Source organism: Aedes albopictus, chromosome 3, assembly GCF_035046485.1.
Source record: "Aedes albopictus strain Foshan chromosome 3, AalbF5, whole genome shotgun sequence".
Lineage (NCBI taxonomy): Eukaryota > Metazoa > Arthropoda > Insecta > Diptera > Culicidae > Aedes > Aedes albopictus.
The window spans coordinates 191,986,670-192,003,913 of record NC_085138.1 but is presented as its reverse complement, the minus strand read 5'-3'; the positions used below and the strand labels follow the sequence as shown (position 1 = coordinate 192,003,913).

Genomic DNA, 17,244 nt, shown 5'->3' with positions numbered 1-17,244 from the left:
ATGGGGAAATCTCGAGAAAATCTCTGCGAGAAATCTTGGGAAGAGCTCATGGGGAATTCCTTACTTTCGTAATCACGTGAACCCTATGTTTGTTGTTTTCAGTTAAAGTGAAATGACAAACTTACGTGTCATGCCTCGAGCATGTGTGCTTGTCAACAAGTCTATAGCTGCTCCATTCGTTTCTGAAATAATTATCAGAAATGAATGTCCTGTCACACTTGGCGTACCGAAAGCAGTGGTGGATCGACCACACTCTACGCAGGGACGGGAACAAAATCGGCCAACAGTACCGGAACTGTTTGCCACTATGGGTGCGCATTAAGGTGGCCCACACTTATATGAAAAACAAAAATTTCGGAAAATGCCAAGTCTTACCTCCTAAATCAGTTGTTTTGGACTCCCACAAGCTACGTTCAAAATTTGAGCAAAATCAATTGAGCCTAAGGGGGCGCTCAAAACGTTTGAAGTTTGTATGGGAAAACTTGGCCAAATGTATGCAGAAATTTTAAGTTTCCGAATTTTACCGCTAGGTGGCGCTGTAAGCGTTAAATCATCAAACCGTTTGGTATTATTGTAGGTGACTATATACCAAACAACTTTGTCGAAGACCGCAAAGTGATTCAACGTCTGTGAAAAAAGTTATACCCTAGGTAAAGTGAGGATAAACTTTATTTTTATTTTTTAAATACATGTAAAGGAATAATATCAATAATGAAATCTCAATACTTTGCCTCACTTTACCTAGGGTATAACTTTTTTCACAGCTGTCAGATTACTTCGCGGTCTTCGACATAGTTCTTTGGCATATAGTCACCTACAATAATACAAAAGGGTTTATTTATTGAACGCTTACAGCGCCACCTAGCGGCAAAATTCGAAAACTTAAAATTCCTGCATACATTTGACCAAGTTTTCCCATACAAACTTCAAGCGTTTTGAGCGCCCCCTTAAGCTCAACCGATTTTGCTCAAATTTTGAACGTAGCTTCTGGGAGTCCAAAGCAACTGATTTAGGAGGTAAGACTTGGCATTTTTCGAAATTTTTCTTTTTCATATAAGTGTGGGCCACTCTAGTGCGCATGATTTAAATCAAATAAAAGTATTCACAGCATGTTACTGTTTTACACCAATAATGAAAATAAACTCAATTTTAAAGTAGTTATTAGTTTTTTTTTTTCATACGGTCCTGCTAATGAAGCGAATAAGTTGTGACGAGTCTTCATCTGATATATCAGCAAATGTTCTGATTAGTTTTTCAAACATTCAATACATTCGTTAATCCTCCCACTCACAAAGTTGAATCCCATAACCTTATCAAAGACGTTATTTTTTCTTGGTCACCTTCTTTTCCCTTAACTCCTTGTAAGCTGTTTGGAAAAAAATGCACCCTTCACAAAATGCCACTTGTTCATGCCAATCAGTCTCGCCACATTCAGCAACTTTTTGAATTAAAACTTCCGTTGCAGTCCAATTGATTCATCTGATCCACAGTGGAATTTTCAACTCAAACTTCATATGTGGGAAGAAATCCTTGCGCCCTGCCCTTGCCCCCTTCACAAGTACCGCAAAGTTATGACATTATGGGAAAAACAATTTTCTAATATGTTCTCTCCGGGTGATGGTTTGCTGCCAAAGTTGAGAATATTGTTACTACAGCTCAGCAGCGTTTCGGTATTGCCCCCCGGAGTCTGGAGTCCGGAGAAGCTGAGTGGTTGAACGTTTTCCAATTCAAAACAAGTTATTTTGCAATTACGAAATTCTTCCGAAACAGAGATAATCGACAGCAGAGGTATTTTTTTTTCGTGTGTGTATCCGATGGATATCATTGAATGCTGGGAGATATTTATTGATTGGCAAAGCACTTTTCGGTCGGTAATGGTGAGGGTTACTGTGCAAAGGAAGTCGCCTTCGGCCATTTAAAAGATGTTATGGCTAGCATCGTTCGAATGCGTTCTCGAGAGGCGGCGGAGATGTATTAGTAGCTTGATCGAAATAAGCGGGGACAAAATTAAATTTTCCCTGGTCAGTTTGCGTTAGGGCCATTAAAGTCGAGAGTACCATTAGCACCGGCTGGCTGCCTGGTTGGCCGGCTGGCAGTATGCTTTTAATGCTTATCCTAAAAAGCAATTAATTAAACTTTATAAACAAACTTCATCGTAACGGTATAAAATTCACATCTTAACAACATCAACTGGCGCTGCTGACTAACTCTTCTGTGCTGTGTTGGATGACCGGATGGGGTAAAAAAGGATAAATCCGACGAGCTTATTTACAAACGTACACACTCACTGGCTGTTGATAATACCTATATTATGAACTAACTTTCATCTTTGGGATAACTATCTTATGCGCTAGGAGAGTAGACCGTTCAGTTGTCGAGTATCCGTCGTCTTACATACTAATTATTGTCGTTTTCTGGGCGTAGCACAGTGTTCCTTGGGCCATTTGTGTATCGGATTTAATTAAGTGAATGTGATTTTTGCTTCTTAGATCCATTCTGTATTGTAAAATTAAAAATAAATGCACTTCAAAATCATAAACGAACAATCATTGCTTCTCAAGTTATACCCACTTATTAATAGAAAATCAAAACTTTGACGCAAAAACAATTTTTTGATTTATAAACAAATTTTCAGACTGGCCATGTTGTACGCTGTCTTTATATGGTCAAGCTGTTGCAATACCAGAAGGAAGCAACTTCAGAGGATTCAAAATAAAATTTTGAAAATGATTCTGAAGTTGCCTCCCTGGTATAGCACAAATGAGTTGCATAAAATTTCTAATATTGAAACATTGGAACAGATGTCAACTAAAATCATTGCAAACTTTCGTCAAAAATCGTTGCAGTCTTCTATTACTACGATTAGTTCTTTGTATAATTAGTTTAAGTTGGGTTAGGGTTAGGATAAGTTAAAAAACTGTATTTCTGACACGCAGGTGAAAAATAAAGCCATAAAAATCTTAACCGCTACAGCAAATGAAATGTAATATGTTATTAATTAGTATTGATAATACACTAAATTCTGTTTTTACGCGATGGATGCGTTCGCGCAAAAAAAAATCGTGTAAAAAAAGTTCGCGTAACTTCGAGAAATCGCGCAAAAAAAAATCCAAAGGAAATTTTTTTTACGCGATTTGCCCTCCGCAAATGATCAAAATCGCGTAAAAAAAAGTCGCGTAACTTCGAGAAAATCGCGTAAAAAAAGTCGTGCAAAATAAAATCGCGTAAAAAAAAGTCGTGTAAAAAAAGAATTCAGTGTAGCTTGAATTTATTTTACCAAATTAGGATGATAGTGTGTTATAATACACAGAACACCTAGTTTAAGTTGAAGAAAGATTGTTAAAAAAAACTTCTTAAGTTATACAGTAGCGTAGATGCATCGGTTTTGGCCAGTTGTATATCACATATATCAGTGGTTTCCAAACTTTTTGGAGCAATCGCCCTCTTGAAGCTGTTGAAAAATTATTTCGCCCCCCTAATTTTGCATATTTTGAAACAGGGTTCTGGAAGTGCCTTAAAATCTGCATTTTCTCACTATTGTGTAGGTAAATGGCACCCTTTTTTTTAGGGGTAAATTTAGATAGTTCACTCGTCATTCCTCTGAAATGTTATTATTTTAGGAAATCTTGTTTGGATTAATTTAGAAATTATTCCCTGAATTTCTTTAGATACCCTTTAGTAAATCATTCGAAAATTCTTTGAGACATTCATCCAGATAATGATTGAAGGATTCATTTAAAAACCTCACATTAATATCTTCATCAGAAAATCCTCCAGGTATTTCTTCAGAAATTCCTCCAGCGATTCCTTCAGAATATCTTCTGGAATGTTTGAGAAATTCCGTCAAGAATACCTACGGAGGTTCCTCTGAAATATGTTTCATGAACTCTTCCATTGATTCCTTAAGAAAATTCTAAGTTAAGAAATTTCCCTTCCAAAAATTCCTCATGAGATTACAAGCCTAAGCAAATATTCTGAGGATTTCGTCCAAACTAAATTCACGGATTCTTTCAGAAATAAGTCCAGCCCGAGCAGAAGAGAATATCAACAGCATAATAAAAAGTGTTATTTTGGCAAAATAACTGTATAATGGAATCTGTAATTTTTATGTTATTAACATATCTTATTATGTTATAAGCTTGTCTGTCATAAGCAGCAAAATAACAATAATCATAACAAAAAATGTTCCTGGAAGAGCAATTTAATAACATGTTTTGTTAGGTTCAATAACAACTTAATAACAATGTTTCTTGTATGGAATTTGAAAACTTGTTATTGTTGTGATATAGTTCAACACATATTTGTACATTTTCTATAGTAGAATAATAACAAGACTTGATCTACAACAAATTCTATTATTGAAATGTTATTTAGCGGATGAATTTCAAATACTTCACCATAACAAAATAAGATTGCCCAACAAAACATGTTATAAAAAAGAAATACTTTTATAAGTTAATAATAACAAATTATGATATAAAAACAAGCTATATGATCCTGTTGTTATGAATTTGATATTCTTTTCTGCTCGGGAGGAATTTGGTCTAGAAAACTATCAAGGTTTCTTACCGACACTCCGGTAACTTTTTTTTCTAGAAAATTTTCCAGGTATTCTTGAAGAAATTTCTCCAGGACTTTAGGTATTTCCTTTCAAGGAATTCTTTTAGGAAGATTTCCATGGGTTACTTCTGCAACTTCACCAAGAATTAGAATAAAAAATCGACTGGGAATTTGTTGTAAATAAAATCGTCTGAAATATTTTCAGGAGCTCCCTTGGAACTTTCTACAAGTAATTCATTAGAATTTGCATTATGAATATCAGCCATTCTGTCAGGAATTCCTCAAGAGATCAATGCAGGATTTCATACATAAATTGAATATTTCAGTATTTCTTACTCTAGATATTCCTAGACCTAGATATATTATACCACAAATTCGTCTGGCATTTTCTTTCTCAATAACTCCAATATTTTTTCAACGGGTTCTTTAAAAAAGTTATTCAAAAATATTCATAATGATTTTCCAAGGAATTTCCTTTAGAAATATTTCAAGTTTTTTTTTCAAGAGATCTTTGCAGACGCAGACTTTCAGGTATACTTCTGGCAGACTCCAGTGATTTATTTTTCAGAAACTCGTCCACAGACTTACCCAAGAATACTTTCTAAAAACCCTACAAAAATTTCATTAAAAGATTTCTCCAGACATTTTCCCTATAATTTTCTCAATATTTTTTTTTTCTAGAAATTCCACCAAAGATTTGCCAAAAAGTTTCTCCAGGAAGTTCTTAAGAAATAATTGCTGGAACTCCTTATTTGGATATTCCTCCAGATATTCATTAAAAAGTATGTAGTTCCAATGATTTCTACAGGGATTCCGCTGAAAGTTTCTTCACTATCAAAAACTCTAGCACCCGAAGTTTCGCTGGATTGCACACAGACAGTCATAGAATGAGTGGTACAAGCAGACACTACATAGGAGAATTCACCTTCCTGATCACGGAACTCTTCGGGCTTTCTTTTAGAAATTCCTGTTGGAATTCCTCTTGAAATTGCTTCGAGTAGAATTCTCCAAGTGTTCTTTGTGAATTTTTTTCATTGAAATATAAGGACTGTTAGGATTATAAGGACTGTTCCACAAAATTCTCTTGTGGTTCCATCAGAAATATCTCCAGGAATGTCTTAAGAGGTCCCTGCAGAATCTGTTAGGATATTCCTCCAAGGATGTTTCTGGAGTTCTTCCAGAAATCGCACAAAACTTTTTGAATAAATTTCCCTGATGGAATTTCTAAGAAATCTCTTAAAAAAACTCCTGGATTTGTTTGAAGGAATTCCTGGACAAACAATCCTTAAGCAATCTCTAAAATTATATTGTGAACAATTCCTGGATGAATGCTCAGGATAATACTTTGGATAATACCTGAAGAAACACCCTAAAATATCCCCGTAATCTTAGAAAAAAATCATGAGAGACTTATGGAGGATTTATGCATAATTCTGGAAAAATCTGTAAAGGAAAATTTAAAAGTACCTCTTTGAAATTTATACAGAAATCGCACATAATGGTACTGGTGTAAATCTTGAAAAAAAAAAAAAAAAAATCCGTCAAGAAATTTTCACGAGATCCCTGAATGATTTTCTGATAGAAACTTGCACTCGAAAATCCCCAAACTATTATTTTAAGTAATTTCTGAAGAAACAATAAAAAAAACTGGAGTAATTCGTTAAAGAGCCATTGAAGAAGTTAAAACCAAATGAAATTTTGAAGGATTCTTTGAAATACTATCTGGAAGAACTGGGGAACCCTCGGCAGTTATTTAAAGTAATTTCAAAGTCAGTTCCTTGAAAAACTCTAAGAAATTTCTTGGAAAATGATTCTGGAGCATTTTTTCCAGGAATTTGTGAGAGAATCGTTGGAAAAAATCTGAAAGAATCCCTGACGACAGGTCTTTATAAATCCAAAGGAATGTCCCGAGGAATACTTGTAGGAACTATTTGAGAAACCACTGGAAGAATCTCTTGAGAATTTTTTAGAGGGGTTTCCAAATTTATGCCCGACAAAATCTCTGTATGAATTGAGTAATTCCCGAAGAAAACTCTTCAAGCAAGTAAGAGTTTCAAAAAAAATATTTTTGGTAAATTTCAGAAATTGAAATTCTGGAGTGCCTACAAGATTCTTAAAATCTTTTTGAAAAAAAATTGTGCTAGAATTGCTTCAATTGAAAAAATGTCTGGGAGAATTATGGGGAAATTCCTTGAAAGTTTTTTTTGAGAAATTTCTAGAAGAATTTTCTAATAAATCCAATCGAAAAATTGCTGGAGAAAATGTAACAATATTTCTCGAGGAATACCTTCAACAATGTTTCAAGAATTGTAGAAAAAAATACATACATTTGCTTGTGAAGAAATGCTTGGAATTGCTGAGGAAACTCGTGTGCTAATTTCAAGATGAACCTTTGGAGAAGTTTCATGACAAGCTCCTGAAGCTATGCTTAGGAAAATTCCTGGGGGAATTGCTTAAAGAATTTCTGGAGGAATCCCTGGACAGGGATACGTTTTGAAGGGATGCAAAGTGGAATCTTTAGAGGAATACTTGCTTAAATCATTCTAAGAAATCTGGAATGGAAATTGATAAATTTTCAAAGAACCCCTGTGGGAATTTGTGGCAGTTTCCTTGAAGGAAATCCTGGTGAATTTTCTTGAAATTTCAAGAATAGTTCTTGCAAAACGCAATAAAGTAATTACAACATTAATGTTTTCTCGCGATAATTAAAGACATAATAATGCATGGAAGAATTTTCCCGGTGGTGCAATAGTTAAGTCATTTCCTTGGGTGTACCAGTATCGTATGGCGCAGGTTGAAGCATTTCCGGACGAAGTGAAGTTTAGTCGTACATTATGTCGTTGTTTACACAAACCATTGATTCCAAATCGTTAAATATCAATAGTATTGCTAAAATAAATTAAAAAAATAGTTTTGAAGTGTTTTAAGACTATTGGTGTGAAGAATTAGCCTAAGTTAAAATTCACGAATACAAAGAAATTAAAAAATAGGACTATTGCAGACTGAATATGTCTTTCAGTGTAATTATTCAAAAATGTACATATCTGCAATTCAAATAGAAGCAATCATTTCATTCAAATTCCAGGTCCCATAAAAACGATCGGTTAAGTAATTTATTCATTTTTCTCGTATGCATTATACATTCTCTCAGCCCAACATAACAAATTGGATCTACGAATCGATTGAAAAATCATCGATTTTTGTTTTGTACCCGAAACGTGCCTTTGTTGACTGACAATAATATGGCCCGAGGAACACAACTGTGACAACGCCGCCCTTATAAGTGTACGTACAGCAACCAACCAACCAACCACGTTCATGATGTGAAAATCGATTTCAATCTTTCCGTGGGATTAATTGGGCGCCGCTGCTCGGAGCGACCTCACGTCCTATAAATACATCCGATGCGATATGTTCACCGAGTATGTGATTGCATTACAGGGTTTAATTTCCTGCTAACATTCGTACTCGAGCACCAGTTCGGTTCCTCCGCCACCGCCTCGCCCGCCGGCACCGTGCTGTTTGTGGGATTTTGAGACTATCACCCGATGCGGACCGTAACTACTAAGAAAGCCCGGATTAACGGTTCCGCTGAGCTTTGCGGTGGTGGTGCCCCTGCTGAAAGATCTGGAGCTTGACAGTAAATCCGAGCCGGGACTGATATTATTTGTGAAGCTGTGCGCTCGGCTTCGCCCAGATGCTGCTGCCAAATGGTTTCCGTAGCCATGGTTGCTGGAGATGACACTTTTTCCTCCGCCGTTGCCATCGTTATCGCCGTTTGGGTTGTCATCGTTGTCGTCGGTGGCATCCTCCTCGTCATCGTTGTCAGCCGCCGGAGAATTGGAAGCGTCATCTTCGCCATCAACGTCATCCTCGTCGTCGTCATCATCGTCGTTGTAGTCGTTCCGTTCGTTAGCGGAAATATTGTTTCTTAGTGTCGCGTCGTTATCGATGATTGTATTTCCGTAGTGATATGATTGATTTGCAAAGTATTCCAACGAGGAATCGCAATTGCTCTCGATGGTGGCAGCGGAACTTGCAACGCTTCCGCCTCGAGATCGAGCCGGGTTGAAGCAGCTGCCTAGGGATGCTGCAGCCGCTGCTCGTGTGTTTTGATAGTGCTCTAGATAATCCTCTTGATATGTTAAATCAGCCTCGAGAGGCGACTGCCGATGGTGGTGCCATTGACGTTGATGGTGGTGGCGTCGATGATGAGGATTGTTCTGCTGCTTCCGATACTGCGCTGAATCACGTGTTGCTCGATGATGCCGATGGGATGAGGAATCACGGAATGGGTTGGTCTGCGCTAGTCGTGGCAGCTGGAGGGTGGACGCTTTATGAAAGTCATGTGGATGAAAGTCTTGGTCCTGGTGGTGGTGGGGGTGGTAACGTTGCTCGATAGAGACGGTGCAGTCGGAAAAATTGTTATGAATTTGGTGGTGTGATTTATTGGCTCGCAGCGAGTAGTAGCTACTGGCATCGTCTAGCAGCAGCGCACGGTTCAGGTTGTCTCCATATTCTTCGTGGCGGGATTTCGAGTGACGTTTTGGAGTGGAGTGCTCGATTACGACGTCTCGTTTACCACAGGAGCGTAACAGTGCTTCATCCGGAGTGCCAATCAGCTTCAAATTTTGCATTTTATTAGTAGCACTTGAGCTGGTGCCCCCGGCGCCACTGGAAGACGGAGCACTGTAAACGGAAGCGTAGTCACTGCTGCTAAGTGAGCTCGAAGTCGTGTTGCTTCTGCCACTTTTTTCCCCGGCCAGCATCAGACGTGCATCGCTGAATGGATCTTCCTCGTTTGCTACCGTTGCACTAAAGTCATTTTCCATTTTAATAAGACTAGCTAATTTGGTTTTATTAGATCTACTAGCGGTAGGGGTCATGTTGTTTTTAAGCTGCCGGTCGCTGTTGACTTTTTTATGTAGGCCACTCCAAGCGTCGTCGTCCAGCAAAATTAGGTTTTGCGGAGTTCGTGCGTTGTTAGGCCGCTGCGGCAACTGTGCGGTTGTGGTCGACGCTGTCATCAGCATCTGGTCAAGAGTTTTTGAGCAGGATTTTGCTCGCTTGTGGCCGTGACGTGTTGGTTTTCGCACTTTTCGCGCGCCTTCCTGCTGGGGTGGGTCGTTCGCATCGAAAGTTTCGTTGAGGAACGTATCTAGATAGGCGAGGTTTTTCGTTAGATCCAACTCTGACTTGTAGCTTTTATAGACGATTTTATTGCTGAGATTGGATTTTTCGTTTTCCTCGTACTTATGTGTCGCCTTTATCAGATCATCCAAATTGTACGAGCTTATGTAGTGATTTCGTTTTTCCTTTCCGCTTCCGATGAGCTTGCATCGTTGACCAAGTTTCAGAATTTGCGTTTTGGCCTTGTTGAAGTATTTGTTTTCATTTTTCTGCCAGTGCACAGGCTGCAGTACCAGGTGAGGCTGACGAACCACCTTGGTTGGCGGTTGCTGTGGCTGCTGCAGCTGTTGTTCGTCAATGTACGTCGTTTTATTGGGGAAGTTGAGATTTATGTTTTTCAACTGTGGTGCTGTTTTATCGTGCTTCTTGCGAGACCCGCCGAAAGGCAGCTGAAACAAATCGGTACCGAATTTTGGTCCACGCTTGCTAAATGTTTTTTCCTCGCCTGTGACCTCTGAGTGGTCCGAGGGGAAATCAAGCTCCGGTTGAGCATAGTCCTGGCGTTTGAAAAAGCGTGTAGGTATGGCACTTTTATTTCTTGCATCATTGTTGCTACCGGTTTCATGCTCCGCTTTCGATAGGCTCGGTTGACCGTTATTGTCCTCTTGGCGGTGATTCCAGTAGGAGATATTGGATTTCCTTCGAATGTGCTTTCTCGGGCAGTGGCCCAGTGTGCTACTGCTGTATGGATGTATATTTTCGTAATTGTTTTCCATTTTCCTTGCAGGAACTCCGGTTACTATCTTCTCTCGTCTTTCGGCATCTCCGGTCAGATCATTCTGCACAAAGTCCGGTTGACTCTCGGGGACTGTTGAGTCGTTATCGAATATTTCCGACCGACAAAACTCGTCGCTATCGTTGTTGTTATCTACACCGCCTTCGTTATTGCAGTACGACAATGACAAACTTTTGGCATTGTAATTATTACCAACATCCGCTAGCCTTCGCCTCTCGTTTACCCTTTCAATTGCCGCCTCTCTTCCGGTGGCAGACATATCCGGTTGAATTCCGGTGTCACCGATAGAATTCAAATCATGCATCACTGGTGACTTCCGTTTGCTGTCCGATTGCTCCTCTCTCTGTTCGTTGCTTTTTGCGCTCTGATGATAGATGCCCATGCTAGAGTTGGCCTTAATTAAATTTCCCTTTTTCTTCCTACCATGCCCTCCCACACTATCATTACAATTATTGTTGCTGTCATTGTTACACTCTTTGGTTGAGTTTCCTACGCCAGAAACCCCTCTCCCCACCCCATTTGACCTGGTCAAGATTAACGAGTAAGATTTTTTAAAGTTGCTTTTAATTAGAAAGTTGCCCTTGTCCAACCTATCCAGTAAACGATTGAATTTCTCCACACTATAATCAGTGACTTTACACATTCGAATGCCACCACCGTTCGTTACGTGACTGTCGTTGTTCGATTTGGTCATTTGAGACTGAGAGCTAGTACTGACACTGCCGACCGGTTCCGTTTGATCGGCCCGGCTAGTTGGGTCCGATCCGTCGGGAACCGACCGGTCAGCGTTAGAAGCATTTTTCGGACTAGTAGTGCTACCGCGACTGTTAGTGTCGACGTCGTCATCGTGGTCGCGGACCTTTTCGTCCGCCAAGGATTCTTTTACCGTACAATCAGTCTCACTTGTGGGCAACTGCTAAACCCTTGTCGGTGGTTGTAATATCATAGCAGCCATTCGTACCTTCATTGCCTCCGGCGAGCCGGGTGTTCCGTTCGGGTGGTGATGATGATGGAATCCGGTCGGGGTCGTATAGATGGAATCGAGCGGTGGGACGCTGGTGCTGTCGGAGCGGGACTTCAGGTCCGCTTTTTCACTGCAACGAGAGACGAACAGAGAACGGGAAAAGCATGAGTAACAACAACTTTCTAATGTTTTTTTTTTTAAATGTGGGTTGTTTTTCTTATTTTGTATTTATACATAGTAAGCTTGACTTTTATGATCTGATGTGATATCCTTAAACATGAAACAAATAAACAACATAAAGTGAGTAACCAAAAAGTTTTAAAAATTAGTTCGTACTCAATTTATGTTTAGATCAAAAAGCTGAATGCCTGTCCAAAATAATAGTATTCAAACAGCATTTCAAAATAAATTATACATACATGAAAATTTGTCTATGTAATTGTTCGACTGCCACGTTAGCGTCATTTGTACCGTGCGATTGTTAGTTCTAAACGGTAGCAGCAATGTGGTGCTGGAGCAGGCGTGACAGCTCAAAGGATAACTATGTTCCATGGCGTTTTTTTTTAAATTAATTTTTACATAAACGACGGAATTTACGAAGATTTGTTAGATTTTCTTGAATAAATTGCAACTTTTCTAAATTTATTGCTTCCTTGTTAGCTCTTCTGATGGTATTTTTTTAAGAGACATCGTCGGATTGGGATACAACTCAAAAAAATGTGAATTTGCAGAATAAGAGTTTGAAAATTAGGTAGCTCGAAGAACATCCTGCTAGTATCATGAATGTCATAAATTTTCAAGAGGAATTAAACCATCATCATTTTGGAAAAACTCAAAAGCAGTTTTCTAGTTTAAATCTCAACCAATGATTATAAAAAAAATATCACTGTACTCTACTCACCATCTGGATAACAGTGAAACCATTTTCAATTACGGTTTTGTGATTTAGAGCCAGAAAACTGCTTTTGAATAATTGATGATTGCTAATGATTGAATGATAGTTATTTGAGCCTTAACTACTATTAAAAAGTTGACTGATTTAGAGTTATGCCTTTATTGCACAACATTGATAAAAATGTGTAAATTTCGCGTTTCTCAACGGATTTTGGAACAGGTTTTTGTGAGATAAAAATTTACATATTTTTTTATCATTTGCCATCAAAATCTAAAAAATGTAATAACTTGTTGTAATGGCAGAAACAAAACGTTATGACCACGTGTTAACCGGAGCGGATTGGGCGCGAATACTTGTCATTTTGCAGTTGCAAGAAACCAACAACATGTCCTTTGAGAAGTTTGAGAAACAAATGGAGACGCATGGTTGTTGACACCTACGCTATCCATTAGCTCGAAAACTTTCCCAACCTAGGGTTGTCGGTTTTCTCAGAAGCACTTTATTCGTTTTTATCGTATGGAAATACGATGGCCAGGAGAAGGCTGCTCAATTTTCAGTTATGACGAAGCGTAACAGGGTTGTAAAATTGCAACTACTAACATTTTGATTGATTTTGCTATTGTTTACATTACGCTTAAATCTCGAAGTAGTAGCGCACTACACGCCACGGTTGCTAAGGCAAAATCTTCTGAATCTTTGAAGTTTCGCCGCCCTGTTGTTCGATTCGGATTCGCGATCCGGACTTATACTCAGGGGTTCATATCGGATGTCCTTCTTAAAATCCAACAGGAATACTCCCCGGGATTCTTTCAGGACTCCTCTAGGAATTCCATGTATGAATACTTCAGAATTTTCTCCTGAGGTTCCTTCAGAAATTTCTTTAGAAATTTCTTTAGAACTTTTGAGATTATTCTATTCTTTTTCAGAAATTTCAAGATTCTTCTAGAGGATCCCTTCAGGAATTCTTTCAAAAACTACATCCAAAGTTTTTTTTTCATGTACTTCATACAGGACTCATTAAAAAACCTGGATTCTTCCTCAAGTTATTTTTGGAATTCCTTCGGAATCCGATTCTGGAACTCTCCCAGATGTTACTGTGAAGGAGATCCTCTTATTATGGAGGATGGACTCTCATGGAGGAAGAGTTTTTTGTGGCATTCTTTATGGGATTACTCAGGGAGTTCCTCATGAAGTTCCTGCAGGAGTTTTTCCTTCAAGAATTCTTCCACTAACTTTTTGGAAAATCCTCCTTGACTTCCTACTGGGTTTCCTCCAATTAATAGTTTCTTTCAAGATTTCAGTTTTTTGTTTCATGAATTCCTCTTGGGAATCCCAGGAAATTCCGGTTTTTGCCAAGAACTTTTTCCGGGGTTACTCCAGGAACTTCTTACATTTTTTTCTGGATTCTTCCAGGATTGCTGTGGGAACTCTTTCCGGCATTCTTTCACAAACTACTCCCAGCGTTTTCCATGAACTTTATCCAGGATTCATTAAAAAAAAAACCGAATACCTCCACAAGTTATTTCTGGAATTCCTCCATGATCCCATTCTGGAAATGTCCTAGATGTTCCTGGCAAGGAGATCCTCTTATTATAGAGGATGGACCCTCATGGAGGTTGAGTTTTTTGTGGCATTCTTTATGGGATTACTCAAGGAGTTTCTCATGAAGTTCCTGCAGGAGTTTTTCCTTCAACAGTTTCTTCAGGAATTCTTCCACCAGCTTCTAGGAAAATCACCTTTGACTTCCTTCTGGGTTTCCATGAATTAATAGTTTTTTCCAAGATTTCATTTTTTTTCATGAATTCCTCTTGGGAATCCCAGGAAGGACTTCTGGAGACATTCCAAAACAATCTATGAGGAGAATATACAGGGGATACTCAAAATAACTGGGACAGGTAAAATGTTCACTTTTCGAAAAATGTTCAACTCGCTGTAACTTTTTGAAAAGAGCATCAAAAATTCTTAAATTTTTACTGTAAGTTCATCAACTAGTTGTGTCCCAAGTAACAATTTTAATTTTATCAAAGTTTTTTAGCGATTCAAAAATCCTAAACATAAAACCATTGATGCCGACTTGAAAATGCTCTTGAGTTCTTGTATGCCTCAATAAGCCCACGTTCTGGCTAGTTGGCCCAGTCTTATTAGGGTCTACAGAACTTCGTATGCAAACCGGCTTAGGATTTCGGGTTGTATCATAGTTTTATCAATCTTCTAAATAAAACCATCTTCTGACTTGTCAAATAATTGTTTTGATTATTTTTCACTCTCAATGTTCGATCGTCAGAATAAATTATGCTTGGTTGTTTATCCAGCCATCAATTGGAAAGATGCAGATATGGAATTCAGATTTGTTTTCCTATTTAATACGTATCAGGAGACATGCCACGGAAAATTTGTGGTGAATGTGACTGTGATAATGACAAAAACTAAGTGCGCCACACAAACTATGCATAATTTGGAAGTTAAATGCATTTAATTGACTCGGTGGAATTGGGTGCAAAAAAGGTGTTTTCAACACAGCGGAGTTTAAAAGACATTATGTATTTTTTCTGACAAAATAAAATGACGGAAACCTGTTGTATGGTTCAATTTGATCTTAAGCTGTACGTGAAATCATAAAATTGAGTAATATTTTTTCTGTATTTACATGAATGATAATGCCGGCTAGGCGACATATTTTTCTGATAAAACTCTGTGTTCCTGATGATTCCTCCAATAGGGCTAACCCTCCTGAGGTAGTCATAACTGAGCTCATGATAGAACTAGCGGTTTTATCACAGCATTTTTTTGGTTTATGTTACGGCCACGAAATCTTTTGTTGGTTTTATGCATTACCTCACAGTTTTGTGTATTTGTTTACAAAAACAAATCTCTCCGACAATAACCGCAAATGCAAGTTTTATTGAAATGGTATATAATAAGTGATAAAACCAATTCATGTCTACTTGCAAGTCTTTTATTGAAGATGTTTATAGCAGAAGTTACATGATAGTTTTATGGAACGCCAAAGGTTCAAAGTAAAAAACTACCACATACAGCTTATTTAGAACAACTAGCTTTTTGACATGCTCGTATAAAACCAGGATAAAACATGAATAAACCTTCAAGGCATGCTGATTGTTACTTGGGGTGTCAGTGGTCCAAATTTGGAAAAGATCGGGCTATTCTTCACGAAGATATAAAGATTCTTGAAAAGGGTATAATTATTCGATAGCCAACTTTGAGCTGTTATATCTCCGGATTCAATGAACTGATTGTAATTAAATTTTGACCATTCATGACTTATATGATGAACTCTTAAAAACGTTTAACTTAACTTGAAATTTTTAACAAGAGACAAAGTTATTACGATTTCATTTATTTCACGATTTTTTAGTAAATTCATCAATTTCTAATATGCATCCCATTACTTTCTCAATTTATTAGCGGCTATGTTGTAACTTTCCTTCAAAACACATTAATATGTAAGTCATTTAGAGGGAAATTAATTGAACTATAATTTGCATCTTGAATTTTGAAACGATGTTGAAGTTTTGGATAATTTGGTGTTTTATTAGAAAAATAATCTAATCGTTATAATTTTCTTCCGTGTTGAGAATTTTAAGTTAAGTCAAAGGTTTTTCATAGCTCATTATACAAGTCATTAATGGTCAAAATTTCATTGCATTCCGTTCATTGAATCCGGAGATATAACAGCCCAATGCTGGCTATCGGATAATTTTATCTTTTTCTAGAATCTTTATAACTCCGTGGACAATGGTCCGAACTTTTTAAAAATTGGACTACTGATACACAACTAGTTGCTGAAATTACAGTAAAAAATTGAGAATATTTGATGCACTTTTTGAATTGTTACAGCGAGTTGAACATTTTTTGAAAAGTGAAAATTTTACCTGTCCCAGTTATTTTGAGTATCCCCTGTACGAAACTTTTCCAGCAGAATTTCCAAAACTCCTGGAGAAATCCTAGAAAGAAGGCCTTGAAGACCCAAAAGAAAGCTCAGAAGGAATCCTGTAAGAATTCTAGAGAAACCTCAAGAAGAATGTCAGATGGAGCTTCCTGAAGAAATACTGAAGGAACTTTTAGAGGAATGCCTGGAGAAACCATAAAAAAAAAGGTTGAGGTTATCCTAGAGAGAATTTCTGGAGGAATCCTAGAGAGAATTAAGTTTTGGAGAGGAATAAAGAATCGTTAAGGGATCAATTCCAATCGAAAATTTGGAAGCTGAAATCGGGAATTGCAATTTATTGAGAAACAGATTCCCAAGTAACTTAAAGTTTCGCTTCCAATGACAAAATGCACTTTCAAGTTTCAAGAAGTTTCTATAAAGTTCCAAATGGAACTTTTTGGCTGCTTAAGAGGCTAACGATGAACCTTGCTGGAACTTCGGACAGAAGTTCCAGCAAGGCTCATTGTTAGCTATTCCTTTTTTCTTAACCACTTAACCTAATTTACAGCTCTTTTGTCCACTAGGGCACTACGTGAGCGATTCCAATTGGCAGCTACACTTCCACTTTTGTACAGCGCCTAAATGTATTCTATTATTCTACTATATTGAACTGGATGCTTCTCGCGCTGCTTTCACTTTCTACCCGATCATGGTAGAATGATGAGTTCGAAGATATTGATGTGTGGCTGTTTGTTTTCCTTTATTCCAGTCCGAGGTCCATTATTAGTTGCCATTCACCGATGTCCAAGTATACACATCCGTTTATGCCATGGGCTCAGAAGAAGGTCAGTGTGCACTGCTATCAGGGAGCAACTGACGAAAGTGCAGGGGTTGGGATTGAACCCATGACCATCTGTTTATGAAGCAAACGTGTGAACACTTGCATTGTTAGCCGCTTAAGCAGCTTGCAATCTGCTTAAGATGCTACTCGGAACTTTATCTGAACAAAG

General features: G+C 38.0%; 1 protein-coding gene across 2 annotated transcripts in view; it reads right to left on the bottom strand.

Moving 5' to 3' along the window:
* The window catches only part of LOC109429102 (irregular chiasm C-roughest protein), a 457,292-nt gene that overhangs the window by 71,321 nt on the left and 368,727 nt on the right, over positions 1-17,244 (bottom strand). The window contains exon 12 of one of the 2 annotated variants that reach the window (XM_029863148.2): positions 11,448-11,580. In XM_029863148.2, coding sequence (XP_029719008.1) covers positions 11,448-11,580 — 133 coding nt within the window. Of the gene's footprint in view, positions 1-11,181; positions 11,581-17,244 lie in introns of those variants that run through there. The other variant, XM_029863147.2, reaches the window with a different exon arrangement.